The 23,823-nt window shown below is 33.0% G+C and overlaps 1 protein-coding gene and 1 long non-coding RNA gene across 3 annotated transcripts in view; one reads left to right on the top strand and one right to left on the bottom strand.

Annotated features, from left to right (window-relative positions):
* Positions 1–13,531: 13,531 nt before the first annotated feature.
* Positions 13,532–23,823, bottom strand: part of IL7 (interleukin 7) — a 50,645-nt gene continuing 40,353 nt past the window's right edge. Inside the window, exons 3-5 of one of the 2 annotated variants that reach the window (XM_059901951.1) lie at positions 20,107–20,187; positions 18,883–19,014; positions 13,532–14,334 (exon numbers count right to left, since the gene is read on the bottom strand). In XM_059901951.1, coding sequence (XP_059757934.1) covers positions 14,215–14,334; positions 18,883–19,014; positions 20,107–20,187 — 333 coding nt within the window. In that variant the 3' untranslated portion in view covers positions 13,532–14,214. The remainder of the gene's footprint in view (positions 14,335–18,882; positions 19,015–20,106; positions 20,188–23,823) is intronic. The other variant, XM_059901950.1, reaches the window with a different exon arrangement.
* Positions 19,261–23,823, top strand: part of LOC132351871 (uncharacterized) — a 71,576-nt gene continuing 67,013 nt past the window's right edge. The window contains exon 1 of the long non-coding RNA XR_009498507.1: positions 19,261–19,370. This is a non-coding gene — a long non-coding RNA (uncharacterized LOC132351871). The remainder of the gene's footprint in view (positions 19,371–23,823) is intronic.

Raw genomic sequence — 23,823 nt, 5'->3', positions numbered from 1 at the left:
GGTAGAAAGATAAGAATGTACTGAAACATAAAGAAAATGTTTGAAGTCAGAATATAGACTTTTTAATGAGAAAAGAGTTTTCATTGGCAGTTTTTTTGTGCTGTCAGCTTTTAAAGGAATTATTACCATTTTATTGAATTGAAGTGTTTTATAACTTCAAAGCATTATAAATATGTTTCTTCACAAGATTTTTAAGGCATAGAAACATTCTCTTCATAGCCAATAAAATTTAGCAGTTGAAAACATTAGGGAAATCAAGGTTGATAGGAAACATTATGTATATTTCTAATTAGGTAATATACAGTTCAATGGCAGAAAGTATTTGTGATGAATACTTAGTGATTTAGATCATCATATTTAAAATTTTAAACAGGAGCTGTCTCTAGTGAAAATATGATCAGATTAGACATGTTTAATTTGCACTCAATTTTCCTTAGGCTAGAGGTGGGCACTTTCTACCATGAGTAGAAGCTCAGGGAATGAAAAAATAATAGAATAGGTACATAGCTACAGAAAGTCAGCAGAACTCTTATGTCTTTATTAGCATTGCAGATATATGTATTTTTATATGCTAAGTATATTTTCGTGTTTTTAATGGTCAGTGTATTTTTAGTACTATGATAGGTTGATTTTTCCAGCTGACTATGTTATTGCGTAGAGCAGTGGAGAATCATTGAAACAAAGTTTATGGTAGCCACACTCATTTTTATTTTCATTTAGAAAATTTTTAGTTAAATATTATTGTCATGATAATTCATTATTTCTATACAATTTTGCTTTTATATGTGAATTGCTTTTTTGCCACTAGAGGGTGCTTTTGGATAATTTATATTGCCAGCCTCCAGTTACTACTTGAAGGCCTCTCAGCAATAAGTATGATTTTTTTTTTGATAATGTGAAATTACAGAGATTTATAAGATGTAGTTTTTTGCTGTTTATTTTGTCATGATTTTAATATCCTATATGCTTTTTGTTTGTTTGTTTGTTTTTAGGAAACCTAGTGTAGCTCATTTTGGGCACCAGCCTGGCAGTTTTTGATAGAAATATTTCATATTAACACCTCACATAATTTTGTTAGCAAAATTATGCATCTCAAACATATTACTTATGCACATTACCAAGTAATTCTTGTACTATTACTTTAACATTTCATCTTAATTGTAAAGCAGTTACAATCTCCTTTAAGATGGGGATTTTTTTTTCCTTCAGTCAGCTAGCCTTAACATTATATCTAACATACGCAAGTGACATCGATTTAGATAGGAGCTAAATAAGTGGTTAGACCAACTAATGTAAGATGCACAAAGCTAAACCTTTCCAAACGGTTAAAAAAATGCTTTACATGTTCTTAAATCTATGAAATGCTAAGAATCAAGAGATATAAGTAAAATGTGATTTAGTCCGTGTCCTGAAGTATTTGGAAAAGCTGTTATATAAACAGACAATTACAACTTAGGACAAAAAGAAGGATTTTTTAAAATTGAAGTATAGTTGATTTACAATGTTGTGAAAGGATTCATCTTAATGGAACTTTTCCTTGTAAAAGTACCAATAAAATGCTTTATTAAGTGTTGAAGCTTCTTATCACAAGTCATACAGTTCACCATTTCCTATTTTCTTTTTTTTTCCTTCCTTGTCCCAGTGCTTAGGAGAAAACTTGGTAGAATATAAGTGAGAGCTGCACCACCTTTTAGTGGGGAAAAGGCAAGTGGCAGTGGAGAAGGATATGTGTGTGGTGGGGTTTGTCAGAGCTGTAAAATGTGAAGTACATGGACTGTCCTGAGGACTGAGGAAAATCAGTGTTGAGTAAAAGTTACTGACCATTCCAGCTGTTCAATCTTATCTCACGTAACTCTTCACTTTCACTTTCACTGTCCTTTTTTTTTTTCCCTCTCTTTGCTCCGTTTCTATGCCTATTTTGAATCTGCAACAGTAAGGCCGGGGATAGGAGGCTGCCAGTAGTGGTGAGTAGATTATACTTGACAATGAAATGCTGATTTTCACTCATCAAATCAGTGATCTTAAATTATAATAAAACTGAAAACCGTCTGGGGCATTAAGATAAATGTCCTTACCTACTGATGGCGGAGATATAAATTGATACTTTTTGAAGAAGTTGACTAAATTTACTTTAAAAGCCTTTAAAATACACATACCTCATACCCCAGTAATTTTATTTCTAAGATGTATTTCTTCTTGAAGGAGTAATCTAAAGAAAAATATTTATGCAGAATACATTTAATAGTACTACTATTTGTAGCGATAAAAATTAATTTAGTAAGTTAATAAATCACTTTCAAATAATTTTTAATGGCATGATGAGGTTATGTTTTATTATTAGGACAAATAGCCTAAAATAGGGAATGTGTGTAAAAATGATTCCAGCTATATAAAAGATTGCACAAATAAAAAGGCTTGAAATATATTCCTCATCATATTTTCCTTGTTTCTACTAAGTATTTGTGATGTTACATATTCTTTATATTTTTTGTATTGTCAATTTTTAAATGAATATGTAATACTTTTTTAATCTTTAAAAAATGAAGAGGGTTGTGTTTTTCAGAATCACTTGTATGTGATAATCGTTTATTTAAAATCACTACCTCATCTTCATTTGTTTTCCGACATTCACAAATGTAGATGATAGCCCTTGTAATATAGTTAAGCTAGTTTGTTTCTGATACCTCTGTTGCTGAAAGTGGTTTGTGTCAACTCTATGTATAATATTAATATGATAATTTTTCTTGAATTTTATTCGTATTATATTCTCATATAGCCCTCCCTCCCTTAACTGTTTATCACCTGTGATTTGAAGAGTCCAAGGAATACAAGTGAATTTTTAATTTATAGAGCATAAAGTAAAAATGAAACCTTGTCTATATATTTTAGAGGTTTATTCTTTTTTTTGTTTTTTGCCATTGTGTTGAGCTGTGGGAGCAAAAAATATATGTGCGTGTATGTGTGTGTATGTGCGTGTATGTGTGTGTGTGTATGTGTGTGCGTGTATGTGTATGTACGTGTATATGTGTGTATATCTGTGTGTGCTTGTATGTGTGCGTGTGCGTGTGTATGTGTGTGTGTATGTGTGTGTGCATATGTGTGTATGTGCCTGTTGGTGTATGTGTGTGTGTATGTGTGTGTGTATGTGTGTGTGTATGTGTGTGTGTATGTGTGTGTATGTGCGTGTCTCTGTGTGCACGTGTGTATGTGTGTATGTGCCTGTTGTGTGTGTGTGTGTGTATGTGTGTGTGTGTGCGTGTGTGTATTTGTATGTGTGTGCGTGTGTGTGTTTGTATATGTGTATGTGTGTGTGTTTGTATATGTGTGTATGTGTGTGTGTATATGTGTGTATATCTGTGTGTGTGTTTGTATATGTGTGTATGTGTGTGTATATGTGGGTATATCTGTGTGTGTATATGTGTGTGTATATGTGTGTATATCTGTGTGTGTATGTGTTTGTATATATGTGTATGTGTGTGTATATGTGGGTATATCTGTGTGTGTATATGTGTGTGTATATGTGTGTATATCTGTGTGTGTATGTGTGTGTATATGTGTGTATGTGTGCATGTATGTATATGGGTGTGTGTGTGCGCGTGTGTGTATGTGTGTGTGTGTGTGTGTATTTGAAACATTCACATCTATTTTCACATACCTACTATACTTTAAAACTTTAAAGATTTTTTTAGTTATCTTCTCGTTATTTTAATTAAGAAGAATACTTGAAAAACCAGAACGTTTTAAAAATAGCTTTCCATTTTTACTAATTTCCCAAACTTAAGAGTCCTTATAGGGAAAACTCATATGTACCTCACAAGAAACATCAGAAATTCTTTATTTTGAACACTTATTCTTCAAGGGTGATTCTCTTTGGAAACATGCTATTCTAACTGTTAAATTGAAAATTTAAAACAATAGGTTTGTTTTTCAATTTATTTCTTACTACAGACAAAATCAAAACACCATTTGAATACGCAACACGTCTGCTAGATCACCTCTGTATCCTTCGTGAGGCACTGTATTCTCATGGTCTTTGCTTTTGATAAACAGTGTTATGATTCTCCCTCAAGTATTTCTAGAAAGATTGTTTCTCAGTGATGCCATTACCAGAAAGCTGATATGAGGAGGAGGGGCACTTATCACTCACTGCCTTAGATATTTTACTATAATTTAAGTAGAAAACTTTGAACAATACTAGAAGTTAAACACTGCTCAAAACATAGTAGTGAAAAATTATCTTGATCTAATTTTAAACCTAAATGTTCTTACTATCTGTAATGGGCATTTTCCCTGTTTATGGACAGCATCTTTTGAAAATCCTGTGTTTGGTGAGTTTGCTGTATTGAATCCCACTGCTTCAAAATTGTAGTCAGAGTTTAGTTTTCCATCCTTTCTTGTGGCTAGGGAGTAGTCATGTGACTTGGGAACTACCGACCAGACTCAGATTCTGAAACAAGTAATGCAGACGCTGTATAGCATCTTTTACTATTGAGGATGGTGGGGAGACACTGGGCTTTGAAGGGAACTGTGGCAGAGTCAAGAAATGGCACCCTTATTGCAAGATGTGACTTGTTACTCTTTAACTCTGAACCAGTGACTATGCCAAGGGGAAAAGCAGGAAGAACACACTGATTCATCTGAAGAAGTCAAATGACATCAAATGCATTAAAGGGAATGGGTTATTAAAATATCAGTGCTAAATGATGCTTTTTCAAAGGCAATTGGGAATCTTTCTCTTTACATTTGTATACACAATATCTGTGACAGCAGCACTAAAATGTGAGTCCAGAGCTTCAGATCTCAGTCCAAATGCTAAATGATTTAAAGTTGTTTTACTTTTAACTTGAAAATTTAAAGTCACATGTCCCCATGGTGGCACTTCAGCTGATTGTCCTCCACTGGAGTAGTCTTTCATTATGATTTGGGCATTGTTTCTGGCTGAACAACTGCCAGACTTGATTAGCGGGCTCTTCCAGAGATTCTGTGAGTTACCCAATAGCTTTTAATAAATTCTTTTTTGCTTAAACTAAGTAGACTGGTATCTGTTATTTGAACTAAAAAACTTTTCAAAGGTAGAATTTGTTATGACCTTGTGCTTCCCGTTTGAAAAGTGCTTAAAACCATATTCTACAGCAGGTCTCTTCAATGTACTGAGTTAAGACACCTTTCCTCATCCCAAGCGTGGTGTTAGATAATCACAAACTGAATTTTAAGAAATGTACTTTAAGTTAATGTAATTATATCCATCTGGCAGGGCTAATTTTAGGATTATCAGTAATGTGTATAAAATCTTTGCCACAAGGTCTGACACTTAACAGGTTCGCAATAAATGATATAAATTGCTTATTATATAATTTTGGATATATGTACATGTTATATGTTCCTCAAATATTTATTTAATTCCTATTATGTGCCAGGCACTATTCTAGGGGCAGTGAACAAAACAGTCAAAAGTCCCTGACCTTTTGAAGTTTACATTCTAGTGGAGGAAGATTGAAAATAAAGAAGCTAAATCAATAAATATATGTTGCATTAGAATGTGATGAGTGCTATGGAGAAAAATGAAGCGGGGAAGAGGTGGTTAGAATGAGATAGGAGGGAGAGTGGACATGAGTTGCAGTTTTAAGTAGGGTGTTGAAGGATGATGACTGAGAAAGTGACATTTGAGCCCACAACTTCAAGAGGGGTGAGCCCTTACTGTTTGCCCTTTTTGCTTACTGCGTTGAATTGTTTGTTGGATCGTTCCCCCTAATTTTAAGTGCTTTCTGTTAAGAGTATTTAATATCTTGAAGCATGCAGGTGGACAAGAGAGAAAAGAGTATTTCATGCAGAAGATAAAAAAGAACAAAGGCTCTGAGGTAGGACCCCTGGAAATGTGGAATGGTGTGAGCAAGGAACAGAAGATTAGAAATTTAAGGTAGCCAGATTGTTCATGCTGTAGAGGCCACCAAAATGATTTTGGCTTACTCAGAGTAAGATAGGAATAGGGAGTGATGTGATCTGCCTTAAACATATACTCTGAATATGTGTTCTTTGGCCCCTAAATGAATGAGAAATAAAAGGCAAACGAAAATAGTCGTCACCCATTCTATCCTAAAATGTCCATGTGTATCGATTAAATTAAGTTCTCTTAACACTCAGCTTTCGTGAAAGCATTACGTGATACAATTTAGAGTTGAAACAAACTGAAACTTTCCAACCCCACTTGAGTGTAACACAAAATGAGCTGCTTCTTCATTTCACAGGTTTCCACTCACTAGAAATGAAGCCCTATTTGTTATTGACTCAGCTATTTTGTCTTACTTAGGGAGGCAAAGTTTAGTCATTAATTTTACCTTCTTAATATAGTACCTAATATTCATAAACTTATATTTCATTCCTATTTCCTCATTCATCAATGTAAAATAATCTCAACATAACCTTCAAATGTGTGGAACAGAGATCCTTCTAAGATACCTTGAAAAGCAGGAGGGAGGGTTAATAAAAGATGCATGTGGGCTAAAACTGGAAAGTCATTAGGTCCTGAGGAAGCTCTAAGTATTGGTCCATCTGCCAGCCTCTATGCTTCTCTTAGCTCATCTGTCCATTCTCTAATTGCCTATCTTCTTCACTCACTACTATGTACCTTTCTTGTTCTCCCATTCCTTAGCTTGCCAATGCCCAACTTAATAAAACCTTAAAACGTGCTATTTCAGACTTAACTTTGGGCAAATTTATTTAGGATTGTGGCTCAAATTTCTGGAACAGAGCACCTGAACTAGTTCCTCTTCTCAAGCTATGTGACATACATCACAGATCATTACCCAGTCTACCAATTAGTTGTACTTTGAGCAGATGCCCTATACCTTCTTCCCATTAGTAGGGATAGAGGCATGAGTTCACGTGGTTAAGAACAGAGTCACTTAGCAGAAGTCATGGGTGGTGTAGACTACTCCCTTACAGGAGGCGTGGATATGCCAGGGAATGACTGACATGTTTGGAAAACAAGTATTTGTTTATATTTGTAATAGTCTTCAAACTAGCAAATTTGAAAACTGAAGTGAAATATTTTATGTAGAAAATGTGTTAATAACTCTTTATTAGTATTAATCTGGTGCCAAGATTCTCAATGGCAGTAAAGAGACAAACCTCTGGGAAATACGTATCCAAATTTTCTGATGATGGAGTGGAGTAACGTATAGTTTAAAAAAGCAAATTCATTGTATCTCTTTCATAATACCTCAAAAAGTAAAGCTTGACAAAATCTTGGCTGGTGGGGTTATGCTGAAGGTAAATTAAGAATTTAAAAAGTGAGATTTTAGAAGTTTCTACATTCATGGAACACATGACTTCTATTTACAGATGACATGATTTTCTATGTAGAAAATCTCAAGGAATCTACCAAAAAAACCTAGAACTTATAAGTTTAGTTCTAACAAGGTCATAGGATCCAAGGACAATATACAAAACTCAGTTAATCCTATATAGCAGCAATAAACAATAGGGATTTGAATTTTAAATACAATAGCATGCAGGCACGCACACACACACACACACAAAGTTATGCATAAATGTAACAAAATGTGTGTATGCTGAAAACTATAAAGCACTGATGAAAGAACACAAAAATCTAAGGATATATATACTGTGTTTATTAATTCAAAGAATAAACATAGCATAGATGTCAGTTCTCCCCAGTTGACTCAATGCAATCTCAATCAAAATTCCATTAAGTTTTTGGGTTTTTTTTTGGGGGGGTGGTGGAGTTTGTGGTTTGACAGCCTGATCCTAAAATGTATATGGAAAGGCAAAATAACTAGAATAGCCAAAACAATTCTGAAAAAGAAAAACTTGGAGGACTCATTCAACCCAATTTCTAGATATTATAAGGCCATAGTAATCAAGTCAGTGTGGTTTTGTAGAAAAAATAGACATTTAGATCACTGGAACAGAATAGAACATCCATAACTCAATCCACACAAAAACAGTCAACTGAAATTTACAAAAGCACAAAAGTAATTCAGTTGATAAAGTATAGTCTTTTCAACAAATGGCAAATGATTGTCCATATGCAAAAAAATGAACCTTAATACACACCTTATATTCATACAGAGTGAAGTAAGTCAGAAAGAGAAAAACAAATATCATATATTAACGCATATATGTGGAATCTGAAAAATTTGGTATAGATGATTTTATTTACAAAGCAGAAATAGAGACACAGATGTAGAGAACAAATGTATGGATACTAAGGGGGAAGAGGGTGTGGGATGAACTGGGAGATTGGGATTGACATATATATACTATAGATACTATGTATAAAATTGATGACTAATGAGAACCTACTATATAGCACAGGGAACTCAGTGCTCTGCGGTGACTTAAATGATAAGGAAATCCAAAAGAGGGGATATATGTCTACGTATAGCTGATTCACTTTGCTGTACAGTATAAACTAACACAATATTGTAAAACAACTACACTCCAATAAAAAAAAAAAATAACTCAAAATGAGTCATAGACCTAACTGTAAAACATATGACTCTAAAAACTTTTAGGACAGTGGTTTCAACTGTCTCTCTGAGACAGTTCAGCAATGGCTAGAGACATTTGTGATTGTCACTGCTTGGCGGAGGATGCTGTTGGTGTCAAGTGAGTAGAGACCAGGGATGCTGCTAAACATCCCACAATGTACAGCACAACCACACCCACAACAAACAATGCTAATGTTTCAGTTTGGATAAATGTACTATGGTTTTGTAAGATATTAGCATTAGAGGAAACTTGGTAAAGGGGATATGGGAACATGCTGTACTCTTTTTGTATCTCTTCTATGCATCTGAAATTATTTCAAACTAAAAAGTAAAGCTTGTGTATCACTACTTTAGGGTAGCAGACTACTTCAAAGTCAAACATTTGGTAATTTCATAATTTATTTCTATGACAGCATCATGTACTATAGTTGAAGCATTCTGTTTTGATTTCTGTTGCAAAATGACTTGAATCCTTCAATGAAATTTATTAAATGTGTAAATATTGCCAGTCATGTATTAAATGCTAAAATTTTTGAGACTAAGAAAATATTTTCAAAAGTCTTCTCTTAAAAGGGGGTCTTCTTTGATTATCTAACCTAAAATACCACCTCTTTCCACCAGTCTGTTTTTTTTTTTCTTTTCCATTAGAACTTGTTTTCTGTAGTAATTGTGTTTATTTATTGTTTACTGTTTCCTCTCCTAGAATATATGCTTCATGAAAGCACAGACTCTATTGTACCAATAGGATCAGAACTATCACATTAGATGCTTAACAAGTCTTTGTTGAGTGAATGAATTATCTGTATTTGTGTTGCATCTTCCTGTTAAGTGGTCAGTATTCAAAAGTTGGAGCTTCTTCTTTAGACCCATTGGCTCTGAATATATTAGTCCCAACCCTAGTAATTTCCCCTGAGTGAAACTCTTTCCTAAGCAGAAAGATGTATTGGTCTACACATTTAAGATTTTTCACAGCAAAAGACTTTCTGTTGGGAAGAAGGCAAGGAGATGACAGAGTAAATAACTGTTGTTTTGTACTTTTCTGTCAGATCTTTCTGGTTCTACTAGAAGGCTTTTATCTCACCATATGGGATGCTCTGCAAACTAAACTCCTTTTATTTGTGATAGTATTTGGACCACTTCCAGGACAATTTATTAGATTTTCTTCTGTTTAATTAAATTTTTAAGTAAAATGCTCCTGTTGGAACCAGATTATTTCAGACATAAGAAAATTTGTGATAAGCATCAAAGATGGAAATTGGCAAACACATGTCCATTTTCCACATGGTAGCATCTGGTGATTGAGTTATTTGCTGAGCTTAGCAGTAGAGACACAAACAAAGGAATCGTCAACCCCACCTGGGAAGGTGTGAAAAGACTTCAGAAAGGATGGGACCCTTAGAATGAGTCTTGAAAGAAAAGGAATAAATCAGCATGCAAGAGTAACAAAACTTAAATTGTGAATTTTGCCACTTGTCTACATTTTCTTCATTTTAAATGTGATAGAAAATTAATTCACCTTCAGGATAGTATCTTAAAAAACACTAACCAATCCCCCACTTAGAAAATTTCTTATACAGAAAAGTGTACTTCTTTCTTACCATTTTGTATGGAGAGGTAGAAAAACAAACCCCAGTTTATTCCTAAATGAAAATAACCATTTTTGCATCTTTCTCAAATACTAATTTTGTGGATCTAGATGAATACATATATTTTGATATTTAGACATTAAAAACTGTTGGAATTGGCAATTATCAATATATCTACCTATTTTTTTTCTCTTATTCTAAAAGATTTCCTATTAGGTCAGAATCAAGACTGAAAGATGTTTCACAACTAATAACGTTTAGAAATCAAAGAAAGTTCCATTGAGATTGTGAGAAGATGAAGTTGAGAGGCCATGTTCATTTAAATTAGTTATGTTTTATGGCCCTTATCTATCTTTAAGTAATTATATTGTAGAAATGTATTTTCTGGATTATTTAAATAGGTTTTATTAATTAATTTACAATTCATCTTTATTAACTACCATATGTGTGGCTTTATCCATTAAGTGCTGAAGGAAACAAAAGGTCATACATTCTTTCAGGGGAGAGAAAACATTTTAAACAACTGTGAATAGAAAAATTAATAATAATTGTATTTAAGATAAAGTAGTAAGAGGAATATGATCAAATAATAATGCACAATGCAGGCAATTAAGTTCTACGGGCAACTAAAGGAGGAAATATTAGCATTAGAGGCAGACTATTGACATATTGCATGTTCAGTTCCAGACCACTGCAATAAAGCGAGTCACATAAATGTTTTTGGTTTCCCAGTGCATGTAAAAATTATGTTTACACTATCCTGTAGTCTAAAAAGTGCTCAATAGCATTGTGTCTAAAAAAAAAAAACAATGTACATACCTTAATTAAATACTTTATTGATAAAAAATGCTAAGCATCACCTGAGCTTTCAGTGAGTCATAATCTTTTTACAATAGTAACGTCAGAAATCACAGATTACCATAACATATAATAATAATAAAAAAGTTTGAAATATTGCGAGATTCACCAAAATGTAACCAGAGATGTGAAGTGAGCAAATTCTGTCGCAAAAAATGGTACAGATAAACTTGTTTGACACAGGGTTGCCACACATTTTCAATCTGTAAAAAACCCAGTATCTGTGAAGCACAATAAAGCGAAGCACAATAAAACAAGTTTATCCCTTATCTACAACTACCATGGAAGTCACAGCAATTGAGAAGAAAGGAATTAAGATGCCCCTTGAAGTTTGAGCAGGATCTGCATAGAATTTGGAAGAACTTTCTAAGCAGTAAGAACATAATGACTAAAGATATGAAGATTGCATGGACAGAGTACTATACAGACTGTAGAGTAGAAATGTGTGTTTCTAGAGAAATATTTACAGTATATTTGATGAGATGTCCTTAAACTGGCTGTCAATGAAAGAATGGCTTAAAGAAAAGAAACACTTCTAGTTGTAAGAACTAGAACTAGTTGTAAGAACTAGTTGTAAGAACTTCTAGTTGTTAAGAACTATCTTAATCCTGAAAGGAGTATTTCCTTCAGCAGATCCCTTTAAAGCTTATTTTAAAAGACTTTTAACAGAGTTCCTTTGTATAAAGCAATAGTCCTCAAAGTGTGATAGGTTAATGGTTTTTACATAAAAGTGTTCTGTAGTCAAATTTTGGAAATGCTATGTTAGTGTTAAACTTTTTTTAAAAAAGCTTTATGAGTTTACAGGGTTTTAAATTACATGCATTATGAGTCACCAAGAGAAAATTATCTGACCTCAGAACTCAGAATTCTCTGGGGTTTTAATTATTATTATTATTATTATTATTATTGTCATTATTTTTAAGAATCAATAAGTTTTAGGGTTTCTTGAGACAAACTTTAGAAAATGCTGATTGAAAGCATCCACATACATATTTGAAAGAAAATGTTCATTGAGATAAAACAAGTCTAATTGGGGGATAGAAATAATAAAAAAATATAGTATCCAAGATCATTATTAACCAACCTACCTTGTCTTTACTTACCTTGCTAGTAGCTAGGAAACATAGAAGGGAAATATAACCATAAAAGCCTGGATATTTTTTTCCAAGCATTTGACACACCATGCTGAATAAAAATTTTTGAGTGTGAATTTTCTGTAAAATTCAATTCTATCATAAACAAATGATAAAAATCAAGGTCAAAGGTTAAAATGGAAGAAAATTTTAATAAAGCATTTTAAAATATTGTTCCTTATTTTGCCACAATCTCAGCATTTTTTCAACACTGTTGGGAACATTATAGACAGCCTTCAAGGAAACATCTTAAAGAACAGTTTTAAGTTTCCCTTTAGAAATTTAAAATTTCACCATTTCATAGCTGATGGTTTACCAATAGCACCAGTTCATCAGGGTGGAAATGTACCACATAGTTGACCTGTTTAGTGGTGGAAGGAATAATAGCCTACTTTGAAAAGTCCATCTGAAGAAAAAGCTTGGTGAAGAATCATTTGCTCCTGAGAAGTATTAGTAAACTCCCTTTTCTGGAGTTAATAATGAAAACCAAACAAAAAACATAGTTGGGTCAACACCTCATTAATGGGGTAAACAGTGAATTCTATACAATAGTCTGTACAATTCTATACAGCTATCTGCACCAGTGAGGAAGAAACTCCATATAGGTTGGGGAGAGTGAGAAAGAGATGCAGAGAGACAGACACGAACTGAGAGGAAGGTCTTACCTCCACACATTGAGGATGGCACCTGAGTATCGTCAGTAGATCAAATAAAGCCAGTCAGCTCTTAACCAGGTGGTGATGAGGCCGTGGTGGCTGTTTTAGAACTCTTGGCTTGCCTAGAATAGTGGTTTCAGTTCCCTTCATAAGTAAGTGAAGACTGTTGGCAAACCTTTCTAAGCTGCATCTGGTATATACAAAAGTTTCTTTAAAAAGACTAAAATTTAACATAGGAAGTAAAGTAGTGTTCCTGTTCTTGTATAGTTTGGCGGTCCCGGTCTCATGTACATTCTCAATAATAAGAGATTAAAGGTTATATTTCAGTGAAAGTGAGAAATCAAATAGTGGTATAGTATTAAAAATCTTGATCTTAAAAAATTCTGTTGGGGGAATTCCTGGGCGGTCCAGTGGTTAGGACTCCACACTTCCACTGCAGGGGGCCCAGGTTCGATCCCTACTTGGGGACCTAAGATCCTGCAAGCCACATGGTACAGCCAAAAAACAAACAAACAAAACTCCTATTGGGATTCATTAAGTGAATCTGACAGTGTTAATACATAGGTCATTTATTATCAAAGGAGAAATGTTATCCAAAGTAAATTGTAATACTGTATGAAAATATTTTTATATACAGATAGAGTGTCAAAATTAAATATATACATTCCATTAATTAAAAAGCCAACATATATTATTCTCTTAAAAATATACTTCTCAAATTGCAAACTCATTTAGACAAATTTTATTACATATAAATGACAAAAGTAACTCAGTACTATGGTTTAGCATCCTTAGAACAGATGACTTTCTATTTTGTGAAATTATTCTCTATCCTCATTTTAAAACATCTGTTATATCATTTATTAAAGGCACTATGTTATACATTCATGTTTAATTACATCTCTCAATTATCTTGGACTCCTTTATGCTACTGCTCCTGTAAGCTGTATGACTCTTGTTCTCATGGGCCTTATCCATATCTCACTGTAACTCTGAAACATTTCCAGCACAGATGACAACAATTTCCACTCTCATTGCAGTATGCTGATGCATAGTGGGCCATAAAATTATTTTGGTAATAATGAAATGTTAATTTTTAATCCTTGTAAACTTTATACATTTCACAGAATTTATATGTCTTCTGAAAATTTTAAACAGGTTTAAAAAGTATTATTACAACTAATATCTTACATGGATTGTCTTACAAAAATCAGTTCAGAATTAATACCGATTGATATATATCCTCATGCATGTGAAATAGTTTGTTGATTGCAGCGTTTGGTTTCCACTGTTTATGTCCATCTTCTAGTACTGCAGTAAGGATTTCTCAATTGCTGTAATCCGTTTTTACCAGGATGCATTCAGTAACTTCCAGAAGGCATTCTACCCTGGAAAATTGCATAAGCAGATAGATTCTTGGAGGATACAAATAAAGCTCTTAAGTTTTTATATTGCCACTCCGTATTTTTCAATGTTCTTTAGCGCCCCTCAAAATTTTATTCCAGCAAGTTTTTATCTTTTGTAGTAGTATCTTTAGGAAACACAGGTCATTCTGTTTTTTCTGTTCCTTTAAAGACTTATTCTCTTCCTAGAGAAATATATAAAAAAAGTTTTTAAGTTCACATTTTTATAAAAATACACATTTTAAAATATTTAATCTTTAATATCCATTATGCTAGGTTATACTAAAAATTTGGTTTAATTAAAAAGAATCTTGAATGATATTTTTTAAAACTATGGTTTCTAACCATAATTGTGATCATTGATGTGTAGGAAAGTCAAGGTTGTTATGGTTTAAGGTTTAGGATTAATTAAAGAGCTGTTCGGTGGATGTCATTCTCACCACTGCAACAGTGGACATAAAGAGTGCTATTTAAACTTCTGTGAGAAAGGTTTGTACATTATTCAATTGAGTTTTTTACAATGGAAAAAATGCTTTTATGGAAGGAATAATTAATACTGAAAATATTCAGTTTATTTTGTCAAAGATGATTAATAAGGATATACCTGGTTAAGCTTGTTCCCTAGCCTTCCCTAGAGTATGGAGGATGCCTGGCTTATAAGCTAGTTTTCAGTCCCTGACAAAAATCTTAAAAAGGGCTACCTGTACAACCTACAGAAAGTGGAGAAAGAGATACCTCACACAGAAAAGACATATAAGAGAGTAGCTGTGCATATACTCAGTTATATTTCCGCGAGTCTCTGGGAAGTGGATTAGTACAGGGTTGAGTAATTTCTTCATTTAGATAACAACCAATTATTGGGTGTTTTCTAGGTTGGATATTGTGCTCAGTGCTATACATACAGTATTTCATTTTATCTACTTAATAATTATGAAATTGATGATTTCACCTTTCACATTTGAGGCAACTGAGATGTAAAGAGGATAAATAAGCTGCCATAGTCACACATCAAGTAAGTATAATGATTGGGTCTTGAGCTTGTTTGTCCTATTTTTAGTTTAGTCACATTCAGATCTCTTTTAGCTATATATTTAGTGACAGTAACACATACCCTTTAAATAATGCATTTAAAAGATTAGAGGACAGATTTCAAAGATAAATATGAAGGAGAATTTGTCATATTCTTCTCTTTAATGAGGGTCCCAGGACATCTTTAAAAAGTACAAATTGAAGTTTATGTGACTAAGCAGGTTTGAAATACATAGATGTGAATATTTCATGACTTTTCCTCAAAGATCAAGACTGAACATTCATTAAAAAGACAAAAAAACAAAGAACCATGATTTTGCCTCTGTAATCCTGGGAACACAGATGTTATCTCCTTTTTCTAAACTTTCTTTCTAAATTCCCTTAGCCAGAGGCCCTCAATGTATTTATTTATGTTGCTCAGTTATTCATTTCAACTATTCCACTTCAGGTGGAATTCCTAGGGTTTCCTGAGTCCCAGGGTATGCAGACTCACCCTGCTTCTCTAGGAGGAATAAGGAATTTCCATATATATATATATATATATATATATATATATATATATATATATATATATATATATATATAGTGGTCAAATTACATAACGGAAGTGTGAAAAAGGAATCTATCACTCTCATGAACCAGGTGTGTTCATTTTTCTATGTCTCATCCTAGTTAATATTTATATCATTGTAATGTATAATCAGATTTAATTAAATATTCTGACTTTTTCATTCATATTTTCTACATTGTTATATAATTTTGTGTAATAATCTAATAGAATGTATAAATATATATAAATATAGACTATTCAAATACTATTATACATATACAGTATATACTGTACAATCTATACTAATAAAATAGGTATAAAATGGGTTCTCATTTTTAATATGTATTTCTTTACTATAGTAACTTTTTTTCTTTGTATCTTGTTGTCTAGTTTATTTTCTCCTATATTGTTCATTTCCTTTGCTGTTACCTACTGAGGTTTTAATTTTGTTTCTTTTTAAAAAATCAATGCTCTGACATTTCCCCTAGCTTCTTTAATTTTAAAATAGTGATTTTTAAAAATGCAGTTTAAAGGGATCCAATGTCTAAGGGGTACCTCCCTTCTCCTTTTACCAACATTATAATGAATATTTTCAAAATCGAGCATATAAAAGGAAACAATTCAAAGAGAAATATTAAGGAATTAAGTTGAGTAAAAAGCTGATAAGAAAAGAAAACTATACAATCACTCTTACCAAATTCTTAGTGGGTTGGGCTTCACCCAGGGAAGTTGGTTTTCTTCCTTTACCCTTAAAAACCAAGTCATATTTACAATATTGATTATTAATCCTTTATTACTCCTTCCATTAATGTAATTGCTAATTTTCATATTACGCTCAGCTCATCTAATCTATTTGAATATCTACTTTAAATTATTTATTGTTAGTATGGCAGAATACTAATTTCATTTAGAAATAGAATATCAGAGAAAAGGGAGAAAAAAGAGAGGTTAGTCTTCTGAATAACCTGGATTCATAATTTTGCAAATATGCCCAGCACTGTGTTAATTGCTGTGAGGTATGAAAAACTAATATAGAAGAGTATACTAACAGAGACAAAAGTAGAATTTTAATCAACATGAAAATAACATTAGCATTAAGTTGTTAAATCCTTACCATAAATTTTATTCAGCTTTACCCAACAGAAGCAAAATGAAATAACTATAAAAAGCCTGTAGCATGCCTAACTCACGAAGAAAATTCAATATAGCTGACCATCTTTAACATCTTGCCTTCTCATTTCAAGAAAAATGTGGATTGTAGCAGGTTAATTTTGTAACATAATTTTATTTAATTTCAAGATTTAAATTATTTGTGTATTTTCTTTTTCTACAATTAGTTGATTTTGGAATATGGTAATCAATGCAAAGCTCAACACATGAGAGAAAGAATTGCAAATATACAGCATACCTATAACCTTTAACCCTTTCTAGGCCAAGAGGTGATATCGCTAGTTTGCTCTGCAGTCTTTTCAGTTAAGCCCTGACTTGAAGCTTATACTCAGCATAAGCCATTACTAAGCAACTGGATGTGTAAGCAACATGAAACGAACTTGCTATTCCTGCATTAGATAGTACAGTAGTCCCTCTGTATTTGTGGGGGATTGGTTACAGGACCCCGGTGGATACCAAAATCCAAGGATGGATGCTCAAGTCCCTTATATAAAATAGCGCTGAATTTGCATATAACCAGGCACATGCTCCTGTATACTTTAAATCATCTCTAAATTACTTACAATACCTAATACAATGTAAATGCTATGTAAATAGTTGTAAACACAAAATAAATGCTGTGTCAATAGTTGTCGATGTGGCTTGACAAATTCGAGTTTTGCTTCTTGGAACTTTCTAGAGATTTTTTTTCGAATATTTTTGATCCACAGTTGGTTGAATCTGAGGATGCAGAACCCATGGATATGAAAGGCTGACTGTACTTTAAATCACTATAAATAAGGATTAAGAGATGGTAGGCTAGAATGTAAAGTCTTCATGAATCTTAAGCTTGGCCTTGAAGGATGCATAGAACAAGAGAGATCAGATTTTCAGAAAAGAGAACAGTAGAAATTCCATATAAGGAACTAACATTAGTAAGGGGACAAGATTGGAAATAAGCTTGGCAAATCCACAACACCAAGAGGGCACTGGCTTGCATCAAGTAGATAATGTAATGATAAATGAAGTGGTCCAACCAACTTATACGGTCCAACATATATTTTCATCACTGTCAGTAGGGCTCAAGGACAATCTTACCATTTTCCCTTCTGTGGGCAACTACTAGTATTAAAAATTAAAAACACACACAATCCTTTTTCTATCATAAAAATGTTAAAATTTTCTTTTAAAAATTATAAGAAATATTTTTTGGCTTTATGTGGCAGCTGGTAAAATTCCTGAGGAGGGAGTAAAAATAATAATAATAATAGTAATTATAAAACATTTATTGAAACTTTTTAGTACTAAGCACTCTATATTATGTCATTTTCACATCCTATAATGTAGGTACTATATTTTTCTCCACTTTGCAGGTGAAGAAACTGTTGTCTAGTGTCAAGATAATGTTTTCCAAATTTTGTTTTATTGTTTACATTTCATGACCACTAGCAGAGAAGTAGGAAAAACTTAGCCCTATACTTATCAAAATTACTGAGGCAAAAAACTTGAAAATTGTTGGACATAAATATGCCCAATTTTTACATACAAATATATTTGTTAAATACATTTGATTACCCATTTTATTGGCTATGAGTTCTTATAAGTGTGTACATATATGGATTAAAATTATTAAGACATTTTAGAAATAAAAATTTACCATTCCTCACCCAACTTATTACACTAGCCTCCTTGAAAGTTATTATGGCAATAAAATTTATTATTTTCTTTCATTTATTTATTTTCTTTTTTTAATTGAAGTATAGTTGACTTACAATGTTGCTTTCATTTATTTTTAGTACCTTTTTAAAAATGATTTATTTGCCCTAGCCAAGAGATTAATAGGTACTTTACAAGTTGAGGCTTTCCTCTTCTAGAATTGAGTAAATGTATTTCAATTTTCTTATAAGCACTTAGATTTCTATGCTAACAGACTTGATCATCAGAGAATGATAGTATCTTATCACTGGAGTTGTTTACATTTTTGTTCAAACAGTCCTCAGCTTACCTTGCTGGTGCAGTTCAACAGTGTTAATGTGCCCTGTGAAACTGTTGATAGGTGAAGATTGAAATCATCACTGATATTCATTTTAAGGAATTGCTTCAACTTTCGAGCAGCACGATATAAAAACGAAGCTTCCTATTACAGAAAAAACATCAGAAGGGCTGTGTTTCAAATAAAATATTAAGAAGTGATAGCCTTTCCTAAGGAGGCTAAGGCCAGAACTGTATTGCTAAGTAACACCCCACCTCCACCCCAGTTTTCTTCTATTCCAGTTAATCGCATGACTGAAGAGCCACTAGACTGAAACTGTTTAGCTCCCAGGTGACAGCCTAAAGTGCCTAGAACCCAGTTTAATGATTATCTGATTTTTAAAAGTCTCTTTTCTTTGCTATGTGTGATCTTCTTGCTTATGAGTGAACATATAACAAGTTTATTCAATTTTAAACAAGGAAACTAAAGGAGAGGGCTTCTGGAAGCAACAATAGTGAAAGGTATGTGCGATTTTTCTTATTGTTATTATTTTTGCCCTTTTTGAGCTATGGACGAATAGCTGGCAATAAGAAAATAAAGGGCCTATTCACCTAAAACAAGTTTTTCATATATTTAATGTAAGAAATTTAAAAAAAAAAGAATTTATGGATATACTCTTAAATGCCATGAGGTTAACTCAGGTATTGTGAGTTTTAAAAAAGTCTATTGAATAGCACACTAGTTTCTGCAGAAACAGATGACACAAATTTGTGTTGGAAGTTCTGTAGATTGTAATATTATACCAAATAGAAATGGTAGTGGTTTGAAGATAAGCAAATATTGAAAGAAAAAATTCCAAAATGCCTACAACTAAATTACTCCCATTACTTGTGTGTGTGTGTGTGTGTGTGTGTGTGTGTGTGTGTGCAAGCAGTCACTCTGACAAGCATTTTCCTGCATAAAAATTTCGGAAATAAGAGATATGTGTCTTTGAATTCAGCAGTTCTTCTAGTATTTTCAAGGTGAAAATGAAATGCTAAAATTAAAAGGAATATTTATCAAATAAGCATAGGGCTATTTATAAAATAAAAGTATAAAAGACCATAGTATAACTTAACATATCAATGGGAATTGTCGGGTTAAAGCCAAAAGACTGTGTTATTAATATAATCAATATAATTAACAGAGATACAAAAAATATAAGCTTCTATGAAACCAAGCTTGAATGACATATAAACTCCAAATAATTATCATTACCTTATTATCATCACATGAATGTTTTTTAAAAAAGTTAGGTTCGTTATTCAGGCAATTGCTATCAAAGTCTATCATGCTGTCCTGTAATAAATATAAAATAATATGGTTAAACTGGGGACCTTTCTAGCATGTAGTAATTATAAAAATAACAATGTTATAATACTTGGTATTTATATGTGCGCTTTAAGGAAAATAACTTTAGTCTGACTTAGCTGACTAGGCAGGAAGAATAGTTGTCTATAGTTGAAGAATAAACAAGTATATACACAAACCCTCACGTATTTAGAGCTTCCCCCAGACTCCATAGGTTAATCTCAGAAATCATTGAGAGAAACTGGCTTTTTTGAGGAAATAAAAGTACCTATTTTAGAAGTTATACTACATAGACAACGTACTATAAATTTTGAAATCATGAAGTTAAGATGCATTTAAGAGGTTATTTGGTCCAATTTCCTGCCACTATCAAACAGCGACAAAGGGAATTTACTTTAGAATGAAGGGAAAGCCTCTTGACAGTAAGTAAAGTTGAAATTCATTCTGCAGCATTTTAAATAATCCAGCTGGGGATGTTTGAGGTAGAATTTTGCTGAGAAAAAAGTGAGATTGAATATGTGCATTGTCATTGTCATGTAAGAGGGGGGAAGGCAGACTGGCACATTCTCATTTTCCTTTTCTAAGGAATGTAGTATTAGAAGGTGGGGATTAGCTGAATCAAGAATGTACTTGACATATTAGGAAGAATTTCCTAAGGATTCAGATTCTTTATGCACAGGATTGGACTAGCTCTGTCCAGCAAACTAGCCATTCCATGCTATCAGAGTTTCTAGAAGGACTTCAATCAATCTTAGCCTATGTGTTGTCAACTAAGGAACAGATAAAAAGTGGAGTAATGGCAGGATGTAATCATGGGCTTCTAATCTTCATCTGCCTCTCAGAAAAATATGCATTACTCTTCTCACCATTGAAAAGCATAAATGGTCTTTGGATTTATCCTGACTTTAAATGTATCTGTTTTACCTATAGGAATTACAGCCTGAACCCATAATCATTCATTTCACCATTCAACACTTACTACAGGCCAATGGGCAAAGTCCTCTGCCAAGCTTGATAGGGGAAAAGAGACAAGAAAACACAGTCCCATTTTCTTATGCCATTTGATGTAAAGGGCAGATGATGCATCCTTGGACACTTGTACATCGCTTCTTATATTTGTAAAAGTATGCTTATGTAAACAGAAGATTTGTTAGTGCCAAACATCCCAGTCATACCGCAAATATCTCAAGTGCAAATAGATATATTTTTCTATAACTATCCTCATGTTGCCATTATACATATTCCTGAAAAGATAGTGGAAAATTAATGTTTGCCTGTTAAATCATTTTCCTATTGACTTGCATTTAACCCTAAGAAGGACAATAAATCATGTATACATTTCTCTCTGATAAAACATGCTTTTCATTTTTGCCATGCCATCCATCAAAAAAAGAAGATAAATGTGCAGCTAATCTGTATGATGTTTTCCAATTTACCAAAAATATTATATGAACTAGTACCTATTTCTTGGAGCATTTTAACAAATTGCTTGACACACGAATATTTGAAAAGCCATATTGGTTAAGCCATTGCTCCAGGTATTTAACAAAACTCATTTTTGGCAGATACAGAAAGTATGTTTTTATACCAGGTAATTTGTTTGCCAAATGTGTACAGCAGTAGATAAAATTTTCACTTAAAAGGTTCACTTAAAAGGTTGACTCCTATAAAAGTCACAATTATAGTTGACTAGTTGACTTTAGTGCATTTTATGAACAGATTCAACATGAGCATACATGAGTGCCAACTACAGTTGCTTTCTGAAATTGTTTCCATTTAAGCCCTGTGAGAAGGATGGCTCAGACTAAGATATGTAGAATCATGGAGTTGGAAAGAACCTTATATATCCATCTTTTGATTTAACAAATAGTAGAATTACTTTATCAGTAATAGTTTCTTACAGGCATCTTGACATATTTGAATATTTCTTCATATTTATTATGAATATGAAAGAAACAAGAGACAAGCCAAGATCACATTGACTGTGAACTCAGTATTTTCCAGTTAAAAAAATTATGTTACATAAGTTGTTCCTAAAATACCTAATGTTCTTTCGATTTGTAGAATTCCATCTTCTTTCATTTTAGCATAGTTTTCTTCTATCTTTAAATTTTTTTCTAATGCATGCACAGCAGCCCCTTACCCAGAAACACTAATTATATACACAGTTGATTTTCTATTTCACTTTTTTCTTTTATATATTTATCTTTGATTTTTTAAGATTCAATTTTGTGTGGTTTTCTCCAACATGTCTTCCATATGCCTGTTCTAGTGGGGCACTCATGGTCACATGTGCTCTAAGAGAACTAATGTCTATTTACTGCCCATAAATGATTCTCATTGGCAGCTACATTACTGATAGCTGTCTCCTTTCTATTCTCCTTCTATTTTGTAGGTCTGGGCCTGAGGATTGGGGTTTTGATATGAAGAAGAAAGATTCAGTCTCGTGTCTTACTATTCTTTGTAAATGAACTTGGTCCCTACAGAAATATTTTTCATTTCTGATTATCACTATCACAGCACACTCACGGCCCAAAGTCTTATGGCATATAAAGACTCATTTGGAGGACCTTTTGAAAAGTGAAACTTATTTTTAATGAAATCTGTAGCCTGTATGAAAATTAAAAAGGTCTGTATTGTTCTTGGAATCCTATTTCAAATGTTACAAATTTTACCATTAGGTAGCTTACCAGATTATTGTAAGAATTGGTAGTTAATTCCTTGCTTAAATTAAAAGTCATTCATTTATTCTTCAATCAAATACTTGTCGAACATCTACCATGTGCCATATAGTAGTGGAGAGAGAACTGTGATCAAAATCACAGAGGGTTCCTTCCTTCAAGAAATTTACTGTCTGCTGGTAAAGACAGACATCAATCCAATAATCACAATCAAATCTCAAATTAATAATTGTCATGAATAAAAAGTATATGCTACCATAAAGCCTATAAAGAAGGATTTTACTTAGGAACCTCAGTAAAGCCTTCCCTAAGAAAGGAACACTTCAACTGAGATCTGAAGCATGAGTAAACTAGAGAAAAAGAAAATAGAGGAGGATTAAAGATGTAGAAAACAGCATGTATGGCTTCAGTTAAGTGGGAGGGAATAATGGCAGATAGGCTGCTGGATGAAAGAGAACAAGGGAAAGCCGGTACATAGCTGAGAAAGCAAGAGAAATCACCGGTTTCATACGAAAGAGATCTGGAGGAAACTAAATTATGCTGGGGCTTAAGGACATGTTAAGGAGCTTTGTCTTGATCCTAAAATCAATAATTAATGACTAAATGCCTTTTTCAAACATCATATTAATAGCAGCATGGTAAATGGTTTGGAAGGGTTCAAGAAAGTATGTGTGTGAATCTTTAGGAGGCTAGTACATAGTGCTTGAGATAATGGTTTATTGGACTGGTTGGTGGGAAAGAATGTAGAGATAGGTGAATAGACTTGAGAAATATTTAGAAAGCAAATATAACATTATTTGAGAGTTAAAGTTAAGGAAGATTGACAGACCAGGGCTGATTCCTGGGTTTCTGGTGTGTGCAGCAGGATATACTGTGTTGCCATTCACTGAGATAGGGAATAGTAGTAGAGGTGGTGTGAATAAAATATGTTTGGTTTTAAACA

This window comes from Balaenoptera ricei, chromosome 17, assembly GCF_028023285.1.
Source record: "Balaenoptera ricei isolate mBalRic1 chromosome 17, mBalRic1.hap2, whole genome shotgun sequence".
Lineage (NCBI taxonomy): Eukaryota > Metazoa > Chordata > Mammalia > Artiodactyla > Balaenopteridae > Balaenoptera > Balaenoptera ricei.
This window is presented reverse-complemented; position numbering and strand designations above follow the sequence as displayed.